This window comes from Phaenicophaeus curvirostris, chromosome 3 (assembly GCF_032191515.1).
Source record: "Phaenicophaeus curvirostris isolate KB17595 chromosome 3, BPBGC_Pcur_1.0, whole genome shotgun sequence".
Lineage (NCBI taxonomy): Eukaryota > Metazoa > Chordata > Aves > Cuculiformes > Cuculidae > Phaenicophaeus > Phaenicophaeus curvirostris.
The window spans coordinates 7,074,542-7,102,072 of NC_091394.1; the positions used below are offsets into that span (position 1 = coordinate 7,074,542).

Genomic DNA, 27,531 nt, shown 5'->3' on the forward strand with positions numbered 1-27,531 from the left:
CATCTGTTTTCCCCCTGCTCTGTCCCCTTCCCGGGAGTCCCTCGTTCCAGAAACACGTAATATTGAGCACTGAATTTTAGATGCAATCATGTGTTGACAAGATAGTACTGAGAGCCAAACACACACAAGGTGGTAGATTTACCCTTATCTCCCAAGCATGAAGGTACCCAAGGTGTGTCAAGATTAGCTCCAGGTATCAGACATCAGAATGTAGATTTATTCACGAAATGCAAATGTTTAATTTAGAAGCCGTTTAAATGAGCAGCCTCTTGAATTTATTGTCATACTTTCTTTTTCCTTTCTCATTAAAAATGTTGCTTTTTTTCTTTTTGCCCAAAGGTGCAATGCACCCTTTCCTGTGTTGCTATGTAGCAATCAGTTAATGCTGAATTAGATGATTTTACCATTTATAAGACACACAGTGGAAGCTGATACATAGGCTGAATGAAATTGCTCTGAAAGGCATAGCACACGCTCAGAAAAGACTATTTAGCTCTGAGGCCACAGGGTTCCTTCTGAAATGATTTACAGGTCTCCTGCTTAATATTTTTTACCAAAAGTGTCCAGTAAAAAAAAGAAATATCAAGCAACTAAATCAGTGCCAAGACAATTGTTGTGTGTGATTTCAAGGGGATATTTCTTTTCCTCCCAGATAGCTTGTATCAAAACAAAATGTTCCTTACACATGAAGAATCCCTTTTTGCTGGCTGTCTGCTAAAGATAATGACAGGCTAGGATGGTGGGGAATTTCCAAGCGATGCTTTGTTTCTCTTTCACACACCTCTCAAAAGATAATATTCCTCACCTATAAAAGAGCCAAGGAAGGACTGAAGAATGTAGAAAGTTTCATTTTGCCAGGTTACAGATGTGACTGCTGGAAAGCAGAAAAGCTCTGCAGTCCCCCCAAATGATGACTTTTTAGTACCTATGGAGCATCTCCTCCCACAAAGTCCAGCTGATTAGCTGCTGCTTAGTTCTAATTGCTGGTTAGTTGTGCAACAGAGGTACCAGCCACCTGTGGTGACAGTGACCATCCTGCTGGAGCTGCCACCTCCAGCTGAGACCTCCCAGGTATGCTGGCCAGCAGGACTGCTTGGACACTCTCAGATCAGCCCTCTTTGTGCACAGAAATGGGGCAGGAGACTTGCTTCATCCACTTCTTCGTAACTTCAGATGTCTCCGCAGGTCCCTCCCCACCAAATGAGAGACTGGAGTTACTCCTTGTTTTGTGTCCCAGACAACACCGGGTTCAACAGGCTCTTGAACCATTTCCACAATTTTCTCTTGGTGACAGACTTCTCTGTTTAGCTCAGTGTTCCTAGCCATCGTTTTCCTCTTAATTAATCATTACCAGTTTTGTGTGCAAACAAAGGATTTAGTAGCTTGTCTGTAGTAGCCATGTGGTGCAGCTACAGACCAAAGGTGTCAAACTCCACTCAGTACAGAATGTATCTGCGTCACCCTATTTGTAGCCCTTTTAGCCTGTGACTATTTCTGTTTCATAGAATCATAGAATCACCAGGTTGGAGGAGACCCACCGGATCATTGAGTCCAACCATTCCCATCAATCACTAAACCATGCCCCTCAGCGCCTCATCCACCTGTGCTTTAAACACCTCCAGGGAAGGTGACTCAACCACCTCCCTGGGCAGCCTCTGCCAGTGCCCAATGACCCTTTCCACGAAAATTTTTTTTCTAATGTCCAGCCTGAACCTCCCCTGGCGGAGCTTGAGGCCATTCCCTCTCGTCCTGTCCCCTGTCACTTGGGAGAAGAGGCTGCAGCAGCACAGGGACCATAGGAGAAATGTGATGAAATATAATGTGATTTCTGGTTTAATTCAATGAAACATTCGTATTGCTTTCTAAAATGTACAGCTTTTTTTTTCCCCCTCCTGGAATCACAGTTTTCAAAGAAAAACGATAGCCATCACATGCATTAAAAATGGCTTTAACAGTGACTTTATCAAATGTATTGGAATATTAGCAGGTATGTAACATGCATAAATGTAATGTGTTTCACCTTCTCCATCTAATCCGAGAGCTTCTTATTTTCCATCCACCCACTCAGGCACACAGTTATTCATTAGGTACAAAAATGAACTGCAAACCTTTAATACATTCAGATTATTGCAAAGCTGCCTCCACCTTGCTACCAGAATTGCCAAGGTAAAAATATCCATCTCTTTCTCAAAAGATAGAAGGTGATAATATAGAAATGTTTCTGTTTTCAAAGCGCCTATACTAATGCAAGGAGTCAATTCTATTTAAAAATAAATGCGCACTTGAACAGTTGCTGTACTTGATACGTGTATTTCACACGCGCGCGCACACACACACACAAAATTGTTTAAAAAGTTGTATAGCTCTAGTCAAGCATTTAGAAGTTAGGAAATAAAAAAGCCAGGAAGAATCTTCTGTGCCTGAAGAAACTTCTCCCCCTAACTTTCTATGTGAATATATAGTCCTTAAGAGTCCTTATAGTATATATACTATATACACTATATACACTATATACTATATACTATATACCTATAGTCTTTATATGGTCCATATTAAGTCCTTAATAACATGAAAATATGGGGGTTTTGCTTCAGAAATCCACCTTGCTTAATCCAAAGAACAATTTTTTCTCTTCAAACTGTTCTACCTGTGCCATGAACACCTGTAAGATTATTTAATAATCTTTAATAAGAAGGGAGGAAGGGAAGGAGGGAGGGAGGGAGGGAGGGAGGGAGGGAGGAAGGAAGGAAGGAAGGAAGGAAGGAAGGAAGGAAGGAAGGAAGGAAGGAAGGAAGGAAGGAAGGAAGGAAGGAAGGAAGGAAGGAAGGAAGGAAGGCAGCCTGTGCCAATGCTTCACCATTCTTTCAGTAAAAAAAAATTTCCTAATATCCAATCAAAACCTCCCCTGGTGTACACTGCAGCCTCTTCCTCTGGTCCTAGCACTTGTTACTTAGTTGAAGAGACCAATACCTGCCTTGCTACAATCTCCTTTCAGGTAATTGTAGAGGGCAGTAAGGTCTCCCCTCAGCCTCCTCCTCTCCAAACTAAATAATCACAGTTCCCTCAGCTGCTCCTCATAAGACTCGTGCTCCAGACTCTTCACCAGCTTCATTGCTCTCATTTGGACACGTACCAGCACATCAATGTTCACTAAGATTGACGATCAGAAAGAGCTTCTGCTGTTGGAAATGGGTATTACATGAACAGTGTCAATTGGTGGGACAGCTCTTGTGCTCAGTACTTGTGTTTTTATCACCTGGAAAGGAAGTCATACAGGGGAAAGGGCTGGAGTGTGGGCATTCGGGGAGGGCTAACCTGTTCTCCTGAAATATATTTTGAAGATGCCCCTGAAGTGGCAGATGTATGTGTAGCATAAACCTTCCAGAGTAATTGGAGCCTCATGTAGTCTAGCAGAATCTTGTTTATACCATTCTAACATTAAGCTGTGCTGTGAGTCTATTACCCTGAACACTAAGAATGAGGTTCAGCTAGTCCCAGGAAATCTCTTGAGTCATTAGCTCTGAAACAGTCCTGAGAAACATGTGGCACTTTTGAATTCCGGGCAAACTTTCACCAGGTGCTGTCAGTTGTCTTCAGGAGGACCAAACTCTAATTTGACAAACCCCTGAGTCATATCCCCAAAACCAGAAGTTTAACCCACACAGCATTAGATTAAAAACACACTCATGTAAAATTTTCATGTTCCCTGTCTTGGTGTTTGAACTGTTTTCCTCCCACATGTCTGCTAGACTTCCTAGAAAAACAAATTGAATCTGGGCTTACCCGTACCTGCACTGCAGTCTTTTCTCCCCCAGTTGTTGATGCACATTCTGCCCTCAGCCAGGCACAGCATCACTTTTGTCCTGCTTCTTGGCAGCATCCACATCCAGCCACACTCCACGTCAAGATTGTCCTAGCCTTACCTCTAAATTTTCTGATACTAAAAACAGAAGAACTGGCAGATTCTCCATTTGTTTCCTACTTCCTCCTAACAAAATCATAGCTACATTAATTACAAGTTAGAAGAACAACTAAGAGACCTAAGCGACTACGTGTAAAAGAAAGTAGATAGCAGGCAATGTGCTTAGATCCACAGTAGTGTCATTTTCTTTTGAGACCTGATGCATATAAGAACTGGTTTGTATTCATTACCTCCATCTTATTCGCCTTGTGACAGCTGCCCAGCTCAGAGATGACCCTCAGCAGGAAGCATCAGACAGACTGAAAATGAGATCTAGCCATGATAGTCAAATGGTGCTTTCAGTGTGCAAGGTTGCAAACACAGTTACTCACCAGTTAAAGTTCTTTTCCCAGAGTTTTATCTGTCTTTGGCTGATATAGAAGACAATCATTTGGAAATGATCAAAATCCATCCTGAGGATAGAATTTGCTACTAGATTTAAAACTGCTAAAATAACTCCTTGTCTGTGCCTCTGCCGCAGATAGGAATTTATGAAACTTCAGTTTAGCACCAATTTAGAGTTTATTAAGGTAAGATTGCAAAATTTCCATTAACACTTGATTATCAAATGATTAGTGAAATAACTGAAGATTATTCAATATATGAGCTATAATCAACATAATCAGCAACTTAGACTTGAAAATTATTAGATTCACTCCTCTACTACCTGTATGATAGATACATAGACAAATACAGAAATAGAGTCATGTGTACAAACAAATATATACAAATATTTAAGCATAGAAGGAGTATGGATAATCACAATTACAAAGATTTTAATATAAATTAAGTATACAATCAGAAAAAGGCATAGATAGAGAGGCTAACATGAACATTTCCCTCTTGATATTGGTCAGAATACTCACATAAAATGCAACAGCATTCCACGACAGGCAATAGTCAGGTCTCAAGAAGTCTGAAAGATTCCTTGAAATGGGTGAGGATACTCACATACGATACATCAGCATTCCCGACAGGCAGTGGCTGGATGTCGAAGGGGGAAACTTCACCTGGGCCTTTTTATTTATCTGTGGTTAAGCAAATGAGATTGAAAACTACATTCAAGAGGTGTCCCAACTCACAGTGAGATGCACTATCCCAGCCTGCTGCGATCCAGAAAAGCTCAAAGGGCCGTCCACATAATCACTTACTTATAGGGTTTCAAGATAATTGACTTTTGTCAGATGTCTGCATATTAATTTTTATGTTTAGTATTCATTTTGACCACAGTTTGGAAGGCATAAGACCTTAGGAGCCCTCAGAAAGGGATTGACCATCAGTCATCTCCTGACAGCTGAATACACCCGATACCTGGATCGTGGCCCAAGTGAGGTGGCCTGATATAACTGGTAAAAGTCACCAGGATGACACCTTCCAAATTGTGGCCAAAATGAATATTGAAACATCAACCAAACATTAAGCTAATGCCCTTCTCGAGCTTCTCTGACAGTCAGAGGTTTTACGCTCAAAGCAAATAATCTACATTCACAGGGGCCTACAAAATTTTAATCCAATCCACTGTTTGCAAGGTGAGAAATGAAGTTATTTTAGTAGACCATTCATGGTTTAATTGAAATTGTAATGATGCTATTTTTAAAACAGCATTAAGTGTCTTTAACTAAAAATTGTCTTTTCCACAGATTTCTGATTCTGGTTTTGTGTGACAGATGATTGTACCAGCAAAACCCAAATATTTTAACAGCTCATCTAAGTACTAAACAAAGATGTAAATATTCAGTATGATGTGCAGGGAATTAGTAGTAGCATTAGCAGTAATGGGACTTACACAGCTAATTCTCCTCGCAGCTAGCTGAACATGTACCCCAAAGTACTCATCAATAAAACCAAACTTTCAATTACATTATAAACTAAAACAGGCTTTAGAGGCTTTCTTTCTCTGAGACAAAACCTTAAAGTATTTTTATCCCTACAAGACTGCACTTTGGGGCTTCATTAAAAGTAAACAGAATAACATTTAAATATCATTTAGAAAAACAATCCTTACAATGCAATTAAGTTTCCTTGGCTCGTGAATATTTGTTTATGCAGTATCTCCACTCTACTGTTATAGAACTTGAGCACTTCACAGTTTTAGTGTACACACAATACTGCCTGTGAGGTACTGAAAAGTTCTACCTGACTTTGCAACAGAGCTGATATCATAGAATCACAGAATCAAAGAATGGTTTGGGTTGGAAGAGACCTTAAACATCATCTAGTTCCAACCTCCTAGCCAAGGTCATGGACACGAGACCACCCATTGCCCTTTTCAAGCAGTGTTGATGAATATCTCAGCAGTAAAACTGGCTAATAGGGAAGAAAGACACTAATTTGGAATGTGAACCTATGCTATTTGCTTTATGCCAGCATTCCCTGTCGTGGCTTAGATATATCTAAGATCTAGCAGGAAGCAGGAGACAGGGAAGGAGTTAATTGCAAGTGACTACTTTCTCATTTTGCATCTCCCAGAGAACCTGAGTGCTGCCAGAAGCAACTCAAACTTGTCAAGAAAATACCAGCAGGCATCACTGTAAAGATCCAGGTCATGAAGAGTTCCCTAGATAAAAAGAAATAGATGGATACTGGCAAATGTGTAAGACAGCAAGAAACAAAGCAGTACAGGACCAAGGAAGGTTCTGATTTGAGGAAATGTATTTTATGACTTAATAGGATAATGTTTCAGTTGCATTTAAATTGTATACTGCTTGCCACATATTAGAAATGACAGATACTTTGCAGCAATAAACGTTGAATTATATCTCAGCCATTCCTCCTCTTCACTTCTGACTCACCCTGACTTCTCCTAGCAAGAACCACTTGCTTATGAGTGAAAGTATTCTTTTGCATTACCACATTATTTATTATATTGCCTTCAGTCATTTTCAGTGCAACTGTATGGCCAGTTCCTAAGCTAAGTAGCCAGCTAATTTGCTCAGAAAAGTTGTGGCTGCCCCATCCCTAGAGATCCTCAAGGCCAGGTTGGATAAGGATTTGAGCAGCCTGATCTAGTGGAAGGTGTCCCTGCCTGTGGCAGGGGGATTGGAACTGGATGATCTTTAGGGTCCCTTCCAACCCAAACCATTCTATGATTCTATGAAAAGACTCAAATAACCAGTGCAACCAGTGAGGAAGTATTTATCTCAAAATAAAATCTGCTTTGCCCTAATTGTTTTCTCTACTACCTTTGCACTGCATTCAGTGCTGCTGCTACTGTGAATATGTTCACATCTAATAAACCTCTTCTGTGTCATTACCACTTGGGAGACCTGCTTTCTTTAACATCACACAAATGATCCTCAATCGAATCTGAGCTTGTTTTGCACCAAATTAAACCGAAAGAGCATCGGGTCGGAATTCCACCAACTGTAAAAAAAAAACCTGCAGCACAACTTCTGTCACCAGCAGCACAGTTTCCCCTCAAACCAACCAGCAGTACTTTGCTTACATCTGGAAGATGACTTCAGAAAATACTGCCACATATTCCACGAGGCACCCCTCAGTCAAGAACTACCAGAACAGTTTGATTCTTTTTCAGGGATGTATGTTAGAAAGGGATCTCATTTCAAACAACCTTGTGCTCCAAAAGACTGAGAATGCAATGTTCACTGTAACACAGTAATAGCTGTTTTCCATGACACAGTGGAAAATTTATTATCAGCTCCTGCCAGCACAAGCATTTTGATAATGTAATTACTTTATCTGTAATAATAATGCATCGAAAAAGGCAACAGACTTTTGAAATACTCTGTGGAAAATGATGTATCTTTGGTAGCATAACATAAGTATCTGGGCAGTCTTGTGTTTATTGAGCAACACGTACTGAAATATCGTCCCCTGCATGAGTTAACTGCAAGTCTGCATGTAAAGGAAAGGTTGCTAAGAAGAAAGATGAGTGGTAAGATGGAGTGAAGGAACCACGCCAAATGAATTGAAGATCTAGATCCTGGTCCTAAATCCACATATCTGAAAACTATGAATGATCTCATGTGGGAAAGGAAACTGCTGTAAGCTCTTCCTTAGTCTGTTGTGCAATGGTTCTCTGCCTTCCTAGGACTCTCCATGATTTTCTTCTACATTCTTTATCGGTGACACAGAACAGTTTCTCTGACAACTGTACAGGAGTACAGATGGTCACCAGATCCAGAAGAGACCACTCAAAATTGATCACAGACATGCAATACAAGTCTGAGTCTCTCTGTTATTCGGGAAGAACAATTTCATCTACACATTAATTTTTTTTTATCCTGAGATATCTTTTGCCATCAAAGGTAGTATTTTCCCAGACCTGAAGGTGGAACTCTTGTTCCTTTGATGATCTTGCCATGAGTGACAGAGCATTTTGCATTGTCATTTTTTCTTGAGGAAATTTGGACTCCTCTGAAGTCACTGCTGGGTTGTCTGGGAGATCACATCAGGAATGGTAGCAGAATTGGACAGTCAGGCAGGAACTTGTTGGAACTCAAAGCAAAAAAAAAAAAATTCTTCCTTTTTGGGAACACCTTTGGGTTCCTATTCCTTCATCTTCTGCTACATTACTAGACTTCTTGGCTGTCTTCTGGAGCCTTAAAGTTTAAGGACAGAAAGGACTGAGCATAATTTTGTGGTCATATCACCTGCTTATAAGACCACACACAACCTCTGCCAACATATTCCATGTGTATGCTTGAGATACAGTAAATCTTTGAAAAAAATCTCTTTTTTAATGACAATTTTATATTGTTTCAAAGCAGATTCACAGATATTTTAATCCTATTAAGCAATTGAGATATGCCATATTTCTGGGTTTGGGTGGTTTTTTTAGTTTTGCCTTGAGAATTTTGACATTTTCTGAAAACCAGAAACTGCTTCTACTCCTCAAACATCTCTAACCCAAACAAGTACTGGTGTGCTTATGAGAATAGGTACCTCTTCATAGAATCATAGAATAACCAGGTTGGAAGAGACCCACTGGATCATTGAGTCCAACCATTCCTATCAATTCAATGCTTCACCTGCATTGAATTGTGCTTTTAATATCTCACACTAATGCATATTTTCCACTCCCTTCATAACTTTCTTGTGCATTCTTGTCCAATATTTAACACCCCACTTTGAAGTGTAAATGCCCAAATCAAATGCATTATTTCGATTATAGATTCACCAGTGCTTTAAACAGGGGTAATATCCACTCCAGTTGTATTTGATGTTCCTCTGGCTCTGCTTCAGAGTAGTAGTTTGTGAAAAGTTTTGTTCTGGGACTTCACATTTAGCTGCTTATGGACCACAGTGTCCAGCTCTTCTTCATTGTCTCATGCCTTTTGTTCTCCCCTAGATTCCAAACATGATTTCTAGGCTTCGTCTCGAATGTAGAGTCTCCAATTTGACCTTCTTCAGAGGATAATTTGTACAAGCGAGAAGATCTTACAAAGCATTTCAAAAGAGTTTTATCTAAATGACCTGCCCTTATCTTCATTTATAACCGCAAAGTAGTGATTTGGTACTTGTGTCTAGGTAATTACTAGGAGTAGGAGGCCAAGAATATCACCATCCAAGAAGAGACTCTTATGAGAAATCTTCAGTTATGAGGGAGAAGGGGGAAAGGGGAAAGAGAAGGGGGAAAGGGGAAAGAGAAGGGGGAAAGGGGAAAGAGAAGGGGGAAAGGGGAAAGAGAAGGGGGAAAGGGGAAAGAGAAGGGGGAAAGGGGAAAGAGAAGGGGGAAAGGGGAAAGAGAAGGGGGAAAGGGGAAAGAGAAGGGGGAAAGGGGAAAGAGAAGGGGGAAAGGGGAAAGAGAAGGGGGAAAGGGGAAAGAGAAGGGGGAAAGGGGAAAGAGAAGGGGGAAAGGGGAAAGAGAAGGGGGAAAGGGGAAAGAGAAGGGGGAAAGGGGAAAGAGAAGGGGGAAAGGGGAAAGAGAAGGGGGAAAGGGGAAAGAGAAGGGGGAAAGGGGAAAGAGAAGGGGGAAAGGGGAAAGAGAAGGGGGAAAGGGGAAAGAGAAGGGGGAAAGGGGAAAGAGAAGGGGGAAAGGGGAAAGAGAAGGGGGAAAGGGGAAAGAGAAGGGGGAAAGGGGAAAGAGAAGGGGGAAGGGGAAAGAGAAGGGGGAAGGGGAAAGAGAAGGGAAAGGGAAAGGGGAAAGGGAAGGGGGAAGGGGAAAGGGAAGGGGGAAGGGGAAAGGGAAGGGGGAAGGGGAAAGGGAAGGGGGAAGGGGAAAGGGAAGGGGGAAGGAGGGGAAGGAGGAGAGGAGGGGAAAGGGGAGAGGAGGGGAAAGGGGAGAGGAGGGGAAAGGGGAGAGGAGGGAAGGAGGAGAGGGGGGAAGGAGGAGAGGGGGGAAGGAGGAGAGGAGGGGAAGGAGGAGAGGAGGGGAAGGAGGAGAGGAGGGGAAGGAGGAGAGGAGGGGAAGGAGGAGAGGAGGGGAAGGAGGAGGGGGGGGAGGAGGAGAGGGGGGAAGGAGGGGAAGGGGGGAGAAGGGAGGGAGGAGAGGAGGGAAGGAGGGGAAGGAGGAGGGGAAAGGGAAGAGAGGGAAGGAAGGGAAGGAGGCGGAGGAAGAGGGCAAAGGAGGGAGGGAGGAGGTGAGGGAGCAGCCCGGTGCCGGCGTGGGGGGCGCGGGGGCCGCCGGGGGGCGGCGGGGCCGGTGGCGCCGGCGCTTTCGGTTTCGCTTTGGCGCGCGGGGCGGGGCGGGAGGGGCCGGTCCCGCCGCGCTTCCGGGGGCCGCGGTAGGAGCGCGCGGGGCCGGGGCGGCTGCGGGGCGGGGGGGGGTGGTGTGTGTGTGTGTTCCCATCGCGGGGGTCACCTGGGCGTGGGGGTGACCTCCGGGATGGGGTGTCCCCTGTGTGGGGGTGTCTCCAGCAGCGCGGCGTCCCCCTCCGCGGGGATGGCCTGGCTGGGGGTGGGGGGGAAGGGTGAACCCCGCTCTTCGGGTGCCTCAGCCGCGGGGGCGTCCTCTGTGTGTGTTTAGGGGGGGGGGGGTCCTCATCTTGTGGGTGTCCCTGGGAGTGGGGTGCCTCACCCGTGGGGATTTCTCTGCTGTGGGGGTGTCCCCTGTGGGGGGGGGATACACCCCCCCATGTGGGTGTCCCAGCTGGGTGAGTGTCCTGGCCATGGGGCTGTCCCCTGCCATGAGGGTGACCTGGATGTGGAGGTGACCTGGATGTGGGGGTGCCCCCCTCCATGAGAGCACCCTGGCTGTGGAGGTGCCCCAGCCATGGGTATATCCCCTGCTGTGAGGGTGACCTGGATGTGGGGGTGACCTGGATGTGGGGGTGCCCCCTGCTATGGGGGTGTCCCCCTCCATCAGAGTACCCTGGCTGTGGAGGTGGCTCAGCCGTGGGGGTGTCCTGGCCATGGCTCCATGGCCATGTCCCCTGCCATGAAGGTGACCTGGATGTGGGGGTGCCCCCTGCTGTGGGGGTGTCCCCCTCCATGAGAGCGTCCTGGCTGTGGAGGTGCCCCAGCCATGGGGGTGTCCTGGCTATAGGGCTGTCCCTTGTGTGGGGGTGACCTGGATGTGGGGGTGTCCCCCTCCATGGGAGCACCCTGGCTGTGGAGGTGGCTCAGCGGTGGGGGTGTCCTGGCCAAGGGGCTGTCCCCTGCTGTGAGGGTGACCTGGATGGGGGGGGTGACCTGGATGTGGGGGTGCCCACCTCCATGAGAGCACCCTGGCTGTGGAGGTGGCTCAGCGGTGGGGGTGTCCTGGCCATGGGGCTGTCCCCTGCCATGAAGGTGACCTGGATGTGTGGGTGCCCCCTGCTGTGGGGGTGTCCCCCTCTATGAGAGCGCCCTGGCTGTGGAGGTGGCTCTGCCGTGGGGGTGTCCTGGCCATGGCCCCATGGCCATGTCCCCTGCCATGAAGGTGACCTGCATGTGTGGGTGCCCCTGGCTGTGGGGGTGTCCCACGTGTGGGGTTGTCCTCTCCTTAGAATCACTAGGAAAGGACCCACTGGATCATCAAGTCCAACCATTCCTATCGATCACTAAACCATTCCCCTCAGCACCTTCTTGTGGGTCCCGGCTGTGTGGTTGCCCCCTGGGGCTGGCGGGCCCACAGAGGGTCCTCAGCAGCTGAAGGCTCAGGCCAGATCACAGGGAGGTATGGATGGAGTAGGAGAGCTGAACCCAACCATAACTGTCATGCCAGCTTGGATTGGTTTGGTGTTTAAGAAGGGTAAAAGCACAGTGTGATGATTTGTTTAGCCTGGTGTTCCCTAAGCTTTCAAAAACATAATTTAGGAAAGAGGAATTATTATGGTCTGCTTGAAGCCTTGATACAGGACGTGAGAACTTTATTTTTTCCTTATGCTTCTACTCTCTGCTCTTTTTGAAGGCAAGATTCGGAAGTAGGAGGGATACAGAAGTGCAGGCCTCTGTAACTCCTTGGTTGCTGTAGTGAGACCGGAGCCATAGGCCAGTTGTACAGAAAGGTCAGTATTCATGCTCTGATGGCAGCTGGAACTGCGGTGAAGCCACCTGTTGCAGGTGTCTGTCCACTACGAACTCGTTCCACCGGTTGAGCTCTGTTGAGAAGCCGTTGACGTGTTTGTTAGTCATTAGGTATTTTCTGCCCTTCTGCAGCTGGTTTAAACGCATAAAACCAATTCAAAATGTCTGTTGTCTGCTCTGGTTTCTCGAAATGCTGGACAAAGTTTGGTTTGCCAGGTGATCCACAAGTACGCAGATCTCCTAGGAACCACAGCCTGTTGTGTCCAGCTGCTAATTCTGGTTGTTGGTGCGGGAGGTCCCTCATGCGTGGCTTTTTATCGCATTAAGTAGTTTCGTGTAACTGCATGAATATGCTGGGGCTGGTGACAGCAGCCTATTTCAGCCTAACAGAGCTGTTTTCCTTTGGTTCCTTTTACAGACAAAGGATAAAGATGTTAACTCAGTCCCAAAGTGCAGTTTGGCCATGGCCTGACACAGGGATGTGTTCCTCACTAACTACAGACCTTGGCCAAGTGAGCGACAGTGAGTGCTCTGTCACGGCAGTTTTGGGTCCAGTACTGCTCTGGGGATAAAGTAGTTTTTGATCAGCTCAGTGAGAAAGCTGTTTCAAGTCTCTATTCTAGGATCTGTGTTCCAATTTATTTTATTTCCTTGAGAAACAGAAAAAGCTTTTTGGCCTTACAACCCTTTAAAAAAAGGCATCTCTTCTGGAAGTACTTTTTCTAGTGGGAGTGATTGTCTAAAGTATCGTAAGTGAATTAAAATAAAATAGGAGTATTACACTATGTTTCCCTTCACATTAAGACTTTTTAAGGCTTGTTCTGCGTTTTTGCTACTGTGTCCGAATGGAGAACACTAGGCAGATGAACAGAAATTCATAAGAGTTAGATTTGATGTGCATTAGCAGCATTTACTGAAATTTATAATACAAGTTACAAGTATATTGCTCTACATAGGAAGATTTTTACTTCTGATTGACTGCATATATAAGGCTATGTGCTTTCTATGCACCACAACAAAGTAAGTGCAGATTTTGTGTTAGTGTCAGAATTAAGTTCACACTTTCACTGTTTGGAATTGGATGCCTTAAGATTCTTTTCCCTCTCACAGTTATTCGGTTTAAACAGTGAAATAAGATGGCATATGCTGGTTGGATCTTTGAAAGTTGAAAGTGGAAGTGATATGTTTTTGGAAAATTTTGTTTGCTTTAAATGCCCGTTTATTTGCTAAAGCAAAGATCAAACCAGTGGGACTCTTCCTTCTTTTTCTCTGTTACTAATCAACAAGAGCGTGTGGATTAATCTTTTATGGAAGATGCATTTAAATGATTTCAAGGACTTGGGGTGAACAAACTGGGTAAGATTGTTTTTTTCCTTTTCTTAGTAAAAATCATAGATGATTTTCATATTAAGTGCAGGCGTCAAGTTAATGTCATTTTTTTGAATGCTAATTTTACTTCACAATTACAGTCTCAGTTTGGGGCCAGTTTCCAGAAAATGTAAATACTAAGAAGGGAGATATATATATAATTTTTGTCACCACTGAATGCATTGATAATGCTGCTACAGCGTGCTTTGGATATGTCTTCTTTTTTATTAACACAATTGACTGAAAATTATTTCGTGTCTGGGTCTTGATTACTTCTGGATAAGTGTTCTTTCTGTCACTGAAATATAATTAAATTTTGGTGCATGAATTTTGAATGTAAAATTGAAAGTATTTTACTTAGAAGATAACCTCTAACAGGCTTGTATCATCAGTATTTGAAAAGACGAGATTCTGTAATTTCTTTGTTTATCAAAATATCTTGCACAGTGAATATTATAAAGGACAGTTAATTACAGATGACTTTAACTTTTTAAATTACTGATTTGATGATACGGTATTCTCTTGGGGTTTTTTTGCTCAAACTTGAATTCATTTTAGAAAATCAGAGCTGTGTATTCCAGTCTCAGAGAATTTGAGATCTTCTTGTGCTTGGCACTTGGTAGATGCCTGTAGAAAGGACTGTCCAGCCCCTTGTTCAAGTGACAGGCCTGCACAGAAATGTTCAGAGAGGGAAGGTGATCTGTCCCATGACTGCTGCAGGTTCACGTACGTGCGATTCAGATCCAGGGACAAAATCATCTTCTTAAAAAGCTGAAGTTGAGAGCGGTGTTTTTTTTACTTGCCTGATGAGAGTGGTTGATGGGCTGCACAGGGCTGCTACTCAGAGGGAGCTTGAGGGAATAGAGAAATGGGATGACAGAAGCCTCATAAATTCCAGCAAAGCCAATAAGAAAGCCCTGTAGCTCGGGTAGAGGAGCCTGATGACTGGAACAGACTGTAGGAAGACTTGATGGAGAGCAGCCTTGCAGAAAAGGACCTGTGTGGTGTGGTCTCCTGCATGCTGAACTGATTACGACCATGGACTGAGTGTGCTGCTACAGTGAAGGACAATCACTTTCTGGGCTGTATTAGTAAACAGGGACAATAAGTCGAGGCAGTGACTCTTCCTCTCTGGTACCTGTGGGACTAGTACAGGAGGTTGAAGCATGTGATGTTCAGGGAGAAACAGGGGGGTGGATTTGTTCAGTCTTAAGAGAAGGTGAAGGAAAGGGAGATCTTACTGATGTTGGTGGGAAGGTACAGAGCCTCCTCTTGGAGGTGCATGACAGTAAGATGAAAGGCAATGGACACAAGCTGGTTTAGCTGCCATGAAAGTTGTTTTGGTTTTGATTTTAGCCTGGATAATGGTCGGACACTGGAGGAGTGGGTCTAATGAGTGTATTAAGTGTCTATCCATGGAGGTGTTACAACTTGACTGGATAAGGGCCTGTGCAACCACATCTGACTCAGCTTTTGCTGGATGATGAATGAAAATCCCTTCCAACCTAAACTGTTCTGTTATTCTGTGATTACTCAAAACCCAGGCATTATAGCTTTGGAAATTAATAATTAAAGTTATGCTTAGGAGAGCACAAACCCAATAAAGTATGCAAGAAACCTCAGATTTCCTTGAAATTGAATTCAGAACAAATATATGGTCATCACAAAAACTTGTAATGTTAATTTTATTTGCTATATTATATGAACTTTAAAAAAGTAACATCTTGTGTATTTTCTTATTGTTAATTTATGAATTAGATTTTTTTGTTATAAAAGCTGCTATTCTCTTTTTGAGAGAACATTAAGCAGGACACTTGATGAGAATCTAAGGGGGTTTTATGTTTTTTTCTTAGTTTCTCACACTTACTGGGCAGTGGGTTTTAGGCAGCAGTGCCTTAAGGAGATTCATGAAAGCTGGTTTACTGTCTGGGAGTTTTTAAGGAGAAGAAAATTAGTCTCGAGCCCTGCATGCAGCCAAATCTGTGAATTTAAAACTGTAGGTTATGCAGATGACCCACTCAAGACATATTGGCCTTTGCTTACATTAACTCCGCTTTCAAAATGGTCCAGTTTATAAGTCAACTAAAGTGTTGATTTTGACTCTTCTCAATCTCCAGCTGTCATGAAAGGTGAAGGACAGCATTATGATGGATTTAGCTTAGTCTTTACTGTATTTGTTCTAAGAGAGAATGGGATATGGGTTTCTGTGAGTTCACGCTGTGCGATGTATGAAGAATTCGTGTCATCCCTTTTTCAAGATGATTCAGTATTAAAGAAAAGCCTGCTATTGCTACTGAATATCCTTAAGGAAGCAATTTTTAGTTCATGTAGCTCATAAACTTGTGGATTAGTGCGTAAGCTGTCAGGAAATTAAAAGTGTGTTCGAAGAGGAAGTACCGTGGTTCGGAATGTGATGTTTTTTATCTTTTGCTCATTGCAAAACAAAATCTGTTCTCGGCTCGAAATGGAGTTCAATAGTGAGATACGAGTGGCTCTTTCAGAAGCATTAGGGACTGTAGTGACCAAGGTGTAATAGGAGTACCCATGCATTTTTTTATCAACTTGCTTTTAAGCTACTGTTTTTAGAATGGTGGAAAGAATAAATTGACACAAAAGGATTACAAATCTTTTTACATCGCCAAAAATGCGAGGCTAGGTTGAGGCAGGTGATTCTGCCCCTCTCCTCTGCTCTCGTGAGACCATACGTGGAGTGTTCAGTCATGGAGTCCTCAGAATAGTGAGGACATAGACCTGTTACGATGAGTCCAGAGGAGGGCCATGAAGATGGTCATAGGGCTGGAGTGCCTCCCATATGAGGACAGGCTGAAGGAGTTGAGCTTGTTCAGTCTAGAGAAGAGAAGGCTCCAGGGAGACCTTATAGCAGCCTTCCAGTGCTTAAACGGGGTCTGCAAGAAAGCTGGGGAGGGGCTTTTTATCAGGGAGTGCAGTGACAGGACAAGGAGGAACAGTTTTAGGCTGAAAGAGGGAAGATTTGGATTAGATGTTAGGAAGAAATTTTTTCCTGTGAGCGTGGTGAGGCACTGGAACAGGTTGCCCAGAGAAGTTGTGGATGTCTCATCCCTGGATGTGTTCAAGCCCAGGTTGAATGGGAGTTTGAGCAGCCTGGTCCAGTGGAAAGTGCCCCTGCCCATGTCAGGGGGGTTGGAACGGGATGGTCTTAAGGTCCCTTCCACCCGAAACCATTCTATGATTCTATGTTTATTTGGAGATTTCAACAAGGAACTATTAATATTAAATTCCTTTGGTTAGAAGGGGATGTGTAAGACTGCTGGATAGTCTGCCCCTATGATTTGAAGTAGGGATGATATAGCAATGACTCTAGGGTCAGTTGATAAGGTAATTTCCTTCAGAGGTTCTGAAAAAGGAGGAGGTCTATCAGTGAAACCTTCAAGACTGATTTTTCCTAACTTGATCTACTCTCAGCTAATACTCAGTTTTCCACAGTCTTCAGTTTCTTTGTTGGTGAGATAGATAAAGGAAGAGAGTCTTGTGTTAGCGTTCTGTTCTTCAGAAAAACACAACGTTGTTTTATCATAGTTGCAGCTGTGTTGGGAGAGGTGGGTAACCTGGGACTGTTTTCCTCTAGAAACACAACTTCCCTTTGCCAGAAGCGCTTTCAGCATTCTCAGTGGCCTGATGGAAGCTCCTTTGGCTCCGTTGAAGGTGAGGGAGATTTGTACATATCCTCCCTGCAGCCAACAAGTGAGGGCTGAGACCGAGCGTTTCAGTCCAACACCCAGTGCCATCAACTGGTGTCTGTCCTCAAGTTCTCTCTGCCTGCAGGAATCACAGGTCTCGCAAGAACCTCAGCACTCTCCCTCTGCATTTTCACACCACAGTTAGGTGTGAGAAAACTAATGTCTAATGTCACTGTGTGAAAAATAGGAGATTTTTTTAACCCATTACATTCTGCTGTACTTCATCTGTACTAGGAGGATTATGCTAGTTTTGTTAATTTAATTTAGTCTGGTTACTGGAAGAGGAAAGTCAGGGAAAGCCTTTGGATGCAGTTGCTGTTGTAGTACACATACTTTCATATAACCAAGTCTCTGTGTGTGTGTGTGTGTGTGTGTTTTTCTGCCAATTGAGACCAAACTTTCTCATATGTGTCTGCAATGCAATTTCTTTTTTTTCGTTCAAAAGGAGTGTACTGAAAAAAACCTCATTTAAAAACCCTCTGTTTATACAGTAGTAAACTACAAAATTATCTCAGCAATGATTTTTTTTCTTGCCCTTTGTGTGCATTCAACATAATGGAATTCTTTTATATTACTCATGCTCTGTAGATAAATGCTATCATATGCAATTCTACATAACTTTCTTTTAGAGAAGTGAGACTTCAAAGTTATGTTTTATGCATATTCAGGGAACATAATTTAGGCTGCTTATGTACCTGCCGGTCCTGCAGATATTTCAGCAACCCGTTTAAACCCCTTGTTAGGTGATCCCTTCATCATTTTCAGTGGAGGATGAATGCAATTTGGAGTGCAGACCATCGTTTAGGAGCTCTTAGTCTTTCTAGGAAGGGGGCTTACGAAATCAGTTTTATTTTGGTGTCTTTTCAGAACATGTTTTAGAATTTTTGAGATGATTCAGAACTTAAATTGGCAAGACTTGAACTCTGATCAAGCAAAGCATCTAATTGGAACATTTTTTCGAAGGTTTCTACCTGTCATTACGCTGCAAAGCTTATTTGCATCTGCCTTAATTATTTAGCCATCTTCTTTGTTAGTGGTAAGTTTTATCTGTGGAAGAATGATCCCCAAAGCCTGCAAATAAATGGAAATAATACATTTAAATGCAAATAGATTATCCAGATTTTAAGTACCTAATACTGCTCAAATATGGATTTTGAAATAGGTGTGGTTATTGGAAAGACTAATTAACCTTATTTTGCTTTTCTTTAAAAAATGCTTCTAAATTGCCATATTTTTATAAGCCTGTACTTGTTTCTTTTAGGTGTTTCTGCCTTTGTGAATGTATACTGGGCAAGTATTGACTTGAAAGCTGCTTTTAGGATGTCTGAAGATGATGAAAAAGTTAAGCTCCGTCGAATTGAACCTGCTATTCAGAAGTTCATTAAAGTGGCAATTCCAACAGATTTGGAGAGGTTACGAAAACACCAAATAAATATTGAGAAGGTTAGTGTTCACTTTTTATCAATACAGTTCTTTTTCTGCAGTATAGAAGCAGTCATGCTGGAAAATAATGTAGAGATTTCAATGGAAAGTTGATTATTAAATGTTTTAATTCAAATTTGGCTAAAAAATGAAACTTCTATCTTGTCTGGTCGTTCAGTGTGTATGAAGGCCTTTACTAGTGAGAACTAGTCAATCTGCAGAGTGAGAATCACTACTTGTCTTGTGTTAAAAAGTTGTTGTAAGGCAAAGAGCCTAATAGTTGTACTTTATCTTGAAGTCATGGTGGTTTGCTGCCAACTGTTTTGAATAATTCACTGTTTATACCTGGTGGTAAGAGATTTACTGAAACAGATGGCACCAATAAAAAAAGGAAGAGAGTGAGTGACTTTGGAAACCTGCTTATGGTCATTATACCAACATTGCAGTGGAATTTTTGAAATGGCTGACAGAAGACATATTTGTTTAGAAAAGATTACACTTTCACCACAGAAAAATCAGTGACAGTGAATGGCTGTAGTTCTGCAAAGTTCTGGACATGTTTCTGAAAAAGCATGCGTCATCTTCATTTCATTCGGCTTGTTCACGATGTAGAAAATCAAGTGTATGTGTAAGTCTGGATGGTGTAGCACACCTAACTACATTTTTTGACACTTTGGGAAGGAATGAGTAAATGAGAAGAAAATATGTGAACAGGATTTTGATTGTATGGCCTGAAGGGTCTCTCTCATGGTATTGCTGAAACTGTTTTGTGTTTTGCTGCTGTCACTTGTTCACAACTTTGCCATAACATTACTGTAACTTTATCAAGTGGATAATCTTTTGTATGAAATTTTCCATGCCCAGTGTCTGCCTTGAGTAGTTTGGGGATGGAGGGGAGGGAGAATAATCTGTAGGTTTGTTTCTGAGAACATAATCAGGAAGTATTGTGTTGTTCAAGAGACAGTAATTTCTTTTAATAAAAAATATTTAGTGTAGGCGATAGTGATTGATAGCTTAGTGCTAATAATTTCTTTAAACAGTGATGTGTTGAGAATTTTTGTGTGTAGTCTTTGTTTGGACTGTGCATTCTGTTGTGCCTCTAAAAATCTGCCATGTTTTGGCCAAGAGGTACTATTCTAAAAAATAAAAAATGATTTGCATGTAGATCATAGAATCATAGAACTGTTTGGGTTGTAAAGGATCTTAAAAATCATCCAGTTCCAACTCCCCTGCCACGGGCAGGGACACCTTTCACTGGTTAAATTCTACCAGCTGAAGACTGCTGAAGATTTAGACAACAGCGAGCACACTCGCCGTGCTAGAAATTACCAGAGCTTATTCTTGGAGTTGCTGATGTGATTGGTCCTGAATCTGAGAATGAAAATGGGAGATGATTTTTCTTGTATCCTGAAGTCTCAGTCTTTTAGTTTCCCGTACTTGGATGCAAGACAAAACTATTCCTGGCTCGTGTAAGTAAAGGATAAAGAATGGGAGGGGTAGAGCTTGTGAAGAAGTACCTCAGATGAGTGGTGACAGTGCAAAAATGGTGGCTGTTCATGGGATGAGGGAAAGGCTGGGATAGAATAAGACCTGGCTCTGCTGGGGCTAATGGTGGAAGATAATCATTTGACCCTTCCTAGAAAGGGTGTAATAAAGATATAATAAAGATATGAAGTGCAATATTCACAAACTGAAAAGTGTGTTAGTATAATATTTGGCTGAAGCAATAACTTCTGAATGAGGTGACCTATTTTTTAGTCACAGCATGTTGTTTACTCTTTGTTATTCTCTATTTGTATGATTCATTACATCACCTAGATGCCATCTGACTTTTTTGCTTTGGAATCAGCCAGTTTGCAGTAGCCCTGTACCTTCATGGCCAAGAACGACTTTCTGTTCTCTACCTTCTGTTCTCCCATTAAGAACAGCTACTTGAGTTACTTTGCATTGTAAGCAGAGTAGAGAGGAGTTGGTATTAATTTACTCTTGGAATAGAGAGGTGATTCTACCCCTCTGTTCAGTTCTGGTGAGACCTCACCTGAAGTAGTGTGTCCAGCTTTGGAGCCCTGAGCACAAGAAAGACGTGGAGATGTTGGATAAGGTCCAGAGGAGGGCCGTGAAAGTGATCCAAGGGCTGGATCACCTCCCATATGAGGGCAAGCTGAGAAATTGGGGTTGTTCAGCTTGGAGAAGAAAAGGCTACAGGAAGACCTCGTAGCAGCCTTCCAGTATTTAAAGGGGTCTTAGAGGAAAGATGGGACAGACTTTTTAGCAAGGCCTGTTGTGACAAGACAAGGAGATTTTAAACTAAAGGAGGGTAGATTTAGACTCCATATAAGGAAGACATTTTTTACAATGAGGGTGATGAAGCACTGGGAACAGGTTGCCCAGGGGACTAGTGGAAGTCCCATCCCTGGAAACATTCGAGGTCAGGTTGGATGAGGCTCTGAGCAACCAGATCTAGTTGAAGATGTCCCTGCTCCTGCAGGGCGGTTGGACCAGATGACCTATAAAGGTCCCTTCCAACCCAAGGAATTCTGTGATTCTATGACGATGGGTGAGCAAGGAGCCTCAACTGTTAAATTTCCTTGGAGAGGTCAGTGTGCACGTCTCTCAGCCGTGGCCATAGAGCTACCTAAGGGCAACTAGTGAGTAGTAGTGTGGAATAGAACAGGATTCAGAGGTGCCTAGAGGACAGCATCCTAATAATAGCACTTTTTTTTCCTGCAAACTATTTCATTCAAATAGAGACAGTCTTGGTAGCTATGTTGTAGCTTTCTTTCTTTAACCAGTAGTTGCACGACTGCTCATGGAAGCAACATGCATTTGCCATAATCCACCAAGAGGGATTTATTGGTTGCAGAGAAGCAGAGTTTTTGGTCTGTAGTTGGCTTAAGTTAAAATTATGTTAAAAATGATATCTTCAGGGCAGCACTCCAGTTAACGCCGACCGCATCAACGATTGTGGAGCAATGAGGTAGATCAGAAAGTCCTTAAATAATTGTAAACTTAGTTCTTTATAGTGTTAACTGTGATTCATTCCTCTAGAACAACACTTTTAGGAAAGCAAGAAGTCGCAGCAGCATTTAGTACAGATTTGTCTTTTTGATTTCAGAATACTATTAATTAAAAATTTCCGCATCCTTAGACAGTATAAATCCTGGCAGAGTTGATATTTAAATTAGTAATTGGAGGAATTATTAGAAACAAGTAACTGTGGATAAAACCTTCAAAGAAGCAGTTGGTAACTGTACCAGAAGGTGTTCAGCAGTACTGAAGGCTTGCGAACTTCTGTGTATTGGCAAAAAAATTAAATGAACATTTATGAGAAGTAGTACATGTGAGTATAAAAATAGTCTCTAAATGCCATGTTCTTTAAAAAATCTACACTTAGTGTAAAGTTCTTAAAATTTAAAAGTTTCTTTCTTTTTTAAATACTTTCCTGGCTGTAAGAACAGAAAATATTCAAAAGTTTATTCTATTGATAGATTTATGTGAAGGTGAGAATAAAAATATGGCAAATCTGAATTTGAAATCTGTCCCTGTAGATAGTTTTAGATTATCAGAACACCTAGTAATAGTTTGGTTGAAATACTTCCATAGTCATTTATATTTTTACATCTTCTAAGTGCATTTTAACCACAACAAATGTGTTCCAGTGATTGTGTGTGCTGTCAGCATCATCAGTACAAATGGTTTTCTCTAAAATACTTTTTGCAAAATTAACTTTCAGCCATGTAAACCAAACATCCCTAGAGGTAAAAGGATAATTTTGTAGAATCTGGTCCTGTTTATTTTAGAGGCTACTTTTAAACAAAAAATCACTAATTATGTCAAATTGCTTAGAGCAGCAACATTATTTACTTATGATGAAGCCAATATCTCTAACCTCATTTCATGAATATTGATTTAAACCTTAGGTTCCAGAGATAGTCCAAACAATTAATCTACTAAATCACTGTTTGAAGAAACTATAAAATCAATATATAATGAAATTTGACCTTGACTACACCTTTTCAGAGGAAGCAGCTATCATAAATCCATTGTCATAACATTGCTTCTCAACTATCCAGCTTTCCATATGACAGTTTCTGAAGACTTAAAATTTATACTCTTAAGATATCAGCACTCTATACTTGTTTGGTTTTTTAATTTTCGTGTATTCCCCGAAGAGTTCTTGTTTTCTAAAGTGCATCCCATGGATTGGATGGCTTTTCACTCCAAAGGAGGGAATGAAATGCATTCTTATCCAAAAGAGTTACAACATTCTGTCATCTTCTGTTAGATGAAAGCAGCAATTGTCCTGGTACAACAGGAAGGTGGAGATTTTGGCATGCCGCTGTGAACTTCGTTGGTGGTAGAATCATAGAATTGCTAGGTTGGAAAAGACCCCCAGGATCATTGAGTCCAACCATTCCTATCAACCACTAAGCCATGCCCCTCAGCACCTCCAGGGAAGGCGACTCAACCACCTCCCTGGGCAGCCTGTTCCAGTACCCAATGACCCTTTCCATGAAAAATTTTTTTCTAATGTCAAGCCTGAACCTCCCCTGGTGCAGCTTAAGGCCATTCCCTCTCTCCTGTCCCCTGTCACTTGGGAGAAGAGCCCAGCTTCCTCCTCTCCACAACCTCCTTTCAGGTAGTTGTAGAGAGCAATTAGGTCACCCCTCAGCCTCCTCTTCTCCAGGCTAAACACCCCCAGCTCTCTCAGCCGCTCCTCGTAAGACTTGTTCTCCAGCCCCCTCACCAGTTTCTTTGCTCTTCTCTGGACTCGCTCCAGAGCCTCAACATTCTTCTTGTGGTGAGGGGCCCAGAACTGAACACAGGATTCGAGGAGCGGTCTCACCAGTGCCGAGTACAGAGGGAGAAGAACCTCCCTGGACCTGCTGGTCACGCCGTTTCTGATCCAAGCCAAGATGCCATTGGCCTTCTTGGCTACCTGGGCCACTGCTGGCTCATGTTCAGTCGCTGTCAACCAACACCCCCAGGTCCCTCTCCTCCAGGCAGCTTTCTAGCCAGACTTCTCCTAGTCTGTAGCTGCACAGGGTTGTTGTGCCCCAAGTGCAGGACCCGGCATTTGGCCTTGTTAAACCTCATGCCATTGGACTCTGCCCATCAGTCCAGCCTGTTCAGATCCCTTTGCAGAGCCTCCAGACCCTCCAGCAGATTCATGCTTCCACCCAGCTTAGTGTCGTCTGCAAACTTGCTAAGGGTGCACTCGATGCCTTCATCCAGGTCATTGATAAAGACATTGAACAGGGCTGGACCCAGCACTGAGGCCTGGGGAACCCCACTTGTCCCTGGCCTCCAGCTGGATTTCACACCGTTTCCCACCACTGTCTGGGCCCTCCAGCCAAACAGTTTCCACCCAGGAGAGTGTGCGCCTGTCCAGGCCAGAGGTGACAGTTTCTCAAGCAGAACGCTGTGAGAAACTGTGTCAAAGGCTTTACTGAAGTCCAGGAAGATCCATCCACAGCCTTTCCCTCATCCAGCAGGCGGGTCATTTTGTCCTAGAAGGCGATCAGGTTAGTTTGGCAAGACCTGCCTTTCATGAACCCGTGTTGACTGGGCCTGATCACCCGGTTCTCTTGCATGTGCTTCATGAGAGCACTCAAGATCACCTTAATGGACCTCCCTTAATTTTAAATGTATTTGCTAATTATGAGTAAAGTCAATACCATCTTTCAAGGTTTACTATCCTTGACTGTCCTACAGTGACCATTGCCTGGGACTACAGCCTTTTTTGTGTTGGTTGATGAAGAAGTCAACAAGGAAGAATTCTCTCACCACATTAATGCCATTGCTCTGAGTGTGTTAACTCATTGCATTCTTTGAGGTCATCACTAGTATACTAGGAATTTTGAAGCAAAGTAATGAAACTTCTGAATACATAACAGATAAATATGCAGAACATTTCCAGCAGAAATTGGAAAGAGCAACAAAGGTTTCCTGGGGAATTTTTCTTGTTGGTCCTAGCTGGAAATAATCCTAACAGGATTTGTTACTATTAGGTGTGTGGACAACGTATTACAGTAAGTTGAAAGCAAAAAGGTAATGTTTCCTCAAGTTGCTTCTGTTCCATCCTCCGAAATTCCTGTCTCAGAACTCTTTCAGGGGTGACTGAATGGGAATATCTACTGTTGGTCCAGATTCTTTTGTCTGTTTTAAAGAACAACGGCAATAATTTTAATGGCATAATAATTTATGCAGAAGTTGCTGGTTTCCTAGAAAAATCACTTTAATCTGACTTAATTGAACACTAAACCTTTTTTTCTGCCATAGCACTACAAAATCCTAGCATGAAAGAACCTTTCTCTGTGAAAATAAGAAGTAACTTCAGATTTCTTGTTTTATTTTAGGAAGCACAGTGACTTATGGTCCTTATTGCTGTGGCATTTAAATTTATGAAAAGAATTAAAGGAAGGTGGAGGGTGTAGATCAAGTTTTTAATTGGTAGCAAATCATATTAAGAAATTAAGGAATTAATCTTTACATATAAAATAACTTAGAAATCATGGTAAATAGTTTGTCCTGTTATTTAAGCAATTAAACATAATATCCTAATATTGTCTAATATTGTAAATGCAATTTGATGGTTTCGGCCCATGTTCCAAGGAAGTGCTCTATGGATATTTTCCCATTGAAGTTAGTGGAGCCTCATGCAGGTGCCACATGGAGTCAATAGAATAGTTTGGGTTGGAAGGGACCTTAAAAATCATCGAGTTCCAACCCCCCTGCCATGGGCAGGGACACCTCCCACCAGCCCAGGCTGCTCAAGCCCCAATCCAACCTGGCCTTGAACACCTCCAGGGATGGGGCAGCCACAGCTTCCCTGGGCAACATGTGCCAGGGCCTCACCACTCTCATGGTGAAGAAATTCCTCCTGATGTCTAGTCTAAATCTGCCCCTCTCCAGTTTGTACCCATTGCCCCTAGTCCTATCACTAGAAGCCTTTGTAGACAGTCCCTCCCCAGCTTTCCTGCAGGCCCCCGTCAGGTTCTAGAAGGTCGCTACAAGGTCTCTTCCGAGCCTTCTCTTCTCCAGGCTGAACAACCCCAACTCTCTCAACCTGTCACATCTGCCCTTATGGTTCTCCAAACTGCGTTTGTAACTACATATAAATAATAAGTGTAAATGTAGACAGTGGTGCTGTGTAATGAATGCAATTCTCTTCGTAAATACTATCAAATGCCTTGTTGTCCTCTGTGACCAGCACTGCTTAACCGCTATTCCGTTCTGTTTTCCTCCTCCTGCCCTTTGAGTTATTTATGCCACAGCAGCATCAGGATGCTCTGATATGTTTTTATTGTTAAAAACTGATGCTGAAACCCTGATTATCTGCTGTTCAGTAAAATACATTGTACAAAGTTATTCACGAAGTACATCGCTATTTACCTCTCTAATTTTGCAGTGAAAATCCCCATGACTCGGCTTCTTTCCTGTCAGTTTGGAAAATTAAAGTGATTATTTACTGAAGGTTGCTTTTTTCTGCATAGCTAGTTGGTGAAAATAGCATTTATATGGCGTGTTTTTCCTTTATTTCAGTATCAAAGATGCAGGCTCTGGGACAGGCTGCACGAAGAGCACATCAACGCAGGAAGAACAGTTCAGGTAAGGATATTAAAATGACTGTGATGTTAATGGAATTAAATTACATACATAGTGCTGGTTAGCTTAGGGATGGGTGTTCACAGAGATGTTTATTTTACATGGATTTGAGAAGTACATGATAGTGCTTTACTTTGTTTAATAGGGTGGGATTTCCTACCTGTGTCCTATGAGGGAAATACAGTCAGAAACGTTTCTTAAACAAACAGAAGTTTGGAGACATGTTTTTCTTGCAAACTATTGTCTTATGTTACTAAATTAGAAGATGGGAATTGCCATCAGGGATACTGTTAATTTGGTTTCAGACCAAACACAGAACATCTGGACTACTAGTTTAGTGTGCAAATCTCTTGTTAAACATATAATACCATCAGAGGAGGAACTACCAGACACATTTGTCAGCGTGGCATCATCTCAGCCACTTTGTGTAGTCACCCATAGCTCAGCACACAGGGAATCTCATATCTGTTTCTAAAAAAAAATGCACGTCTTGATGAAAATGATGTAAAAGCTAATGCTGAATCGGAGCCTTCACACTGCTAAATAGCCAAAGATCATCCATACAGAAACCCAGAAAGACCAGATCTGCAGGACAGGTGTGTCTTTGCCAGCAGGAAAGGCATCTTGTGTTTGTTTCATAGGTGTCATTCAGAGGAGGGATGTGACTTTGTTACTGGAACAAACCTCCTGTGACCTACACTGCATCTAGACATGCAGGCTTTGCCAACAGGGGCAGCACAGTCCTAAACCACTGTATTTTGTATTTCTAATAGTATGAATTCCCACGTTTGTTGCAGCACTTTACACGCTCCTGTGGGAAATTAGAACAGACTAAAAATGGAGGAAAAAAAAAACCCTCAGAAATTAGAACTTAATCATGATTGAACAACAGTGTTAGACAGTGGGCAGAGCGGGAGTTATTTATCTTTTCTGAGGAATGGAAGGTGTTAGCTTTTTTAGTGTAGATGATAAGAAGTGACATATTAAATCCACTTGATTTTTCTGTTATTTGGAGGTTTGAATGTTTATTCTTCTTTTTCACCA

The 27,531-nt window shown here is 42.6% G+C and overlaps 1 protein-coding gene across 3 annotated transcripts in view; it reads left to right on the top strand.

The window, feature by feature from the left end:
• Positions 1 to 11,996: 11,996 nt before the first annotated feature.
• STX17 (syntaxin 17) overlaps positions 11,997 to 27,531 on the top strand; it is a 32,969-nt gene continuing 17,434 nt past the window's right edge. The window contains exons 1-3 of one of the 3 annotated variants that reach the window (XM_069853313.1): positions 11,997 to 12,351; positions 18,719 to 18,900; positions 26,425 to 26,490. In XM_069853313.1, coding sequence (XP_069709414.1) covers positions 18,778 to 18,900; positions 26,425 to 26,490 — 189 coding nt within the window. In that variant the 5' untranslated portion in view covers positions 11,997 to 12,351; positions 18,719 to 18,777. Of the gene's footprint in view, positions 12,352 to 12,379; positions 12,893 to 18,718; positions 18,901 to 26,424; positions 26,491 to 27,531 lie in introns of those variants that run through there. The other 2 variants (XM_069853311.1, XM_069853310.1) reach the window with 2 other exon arrangements.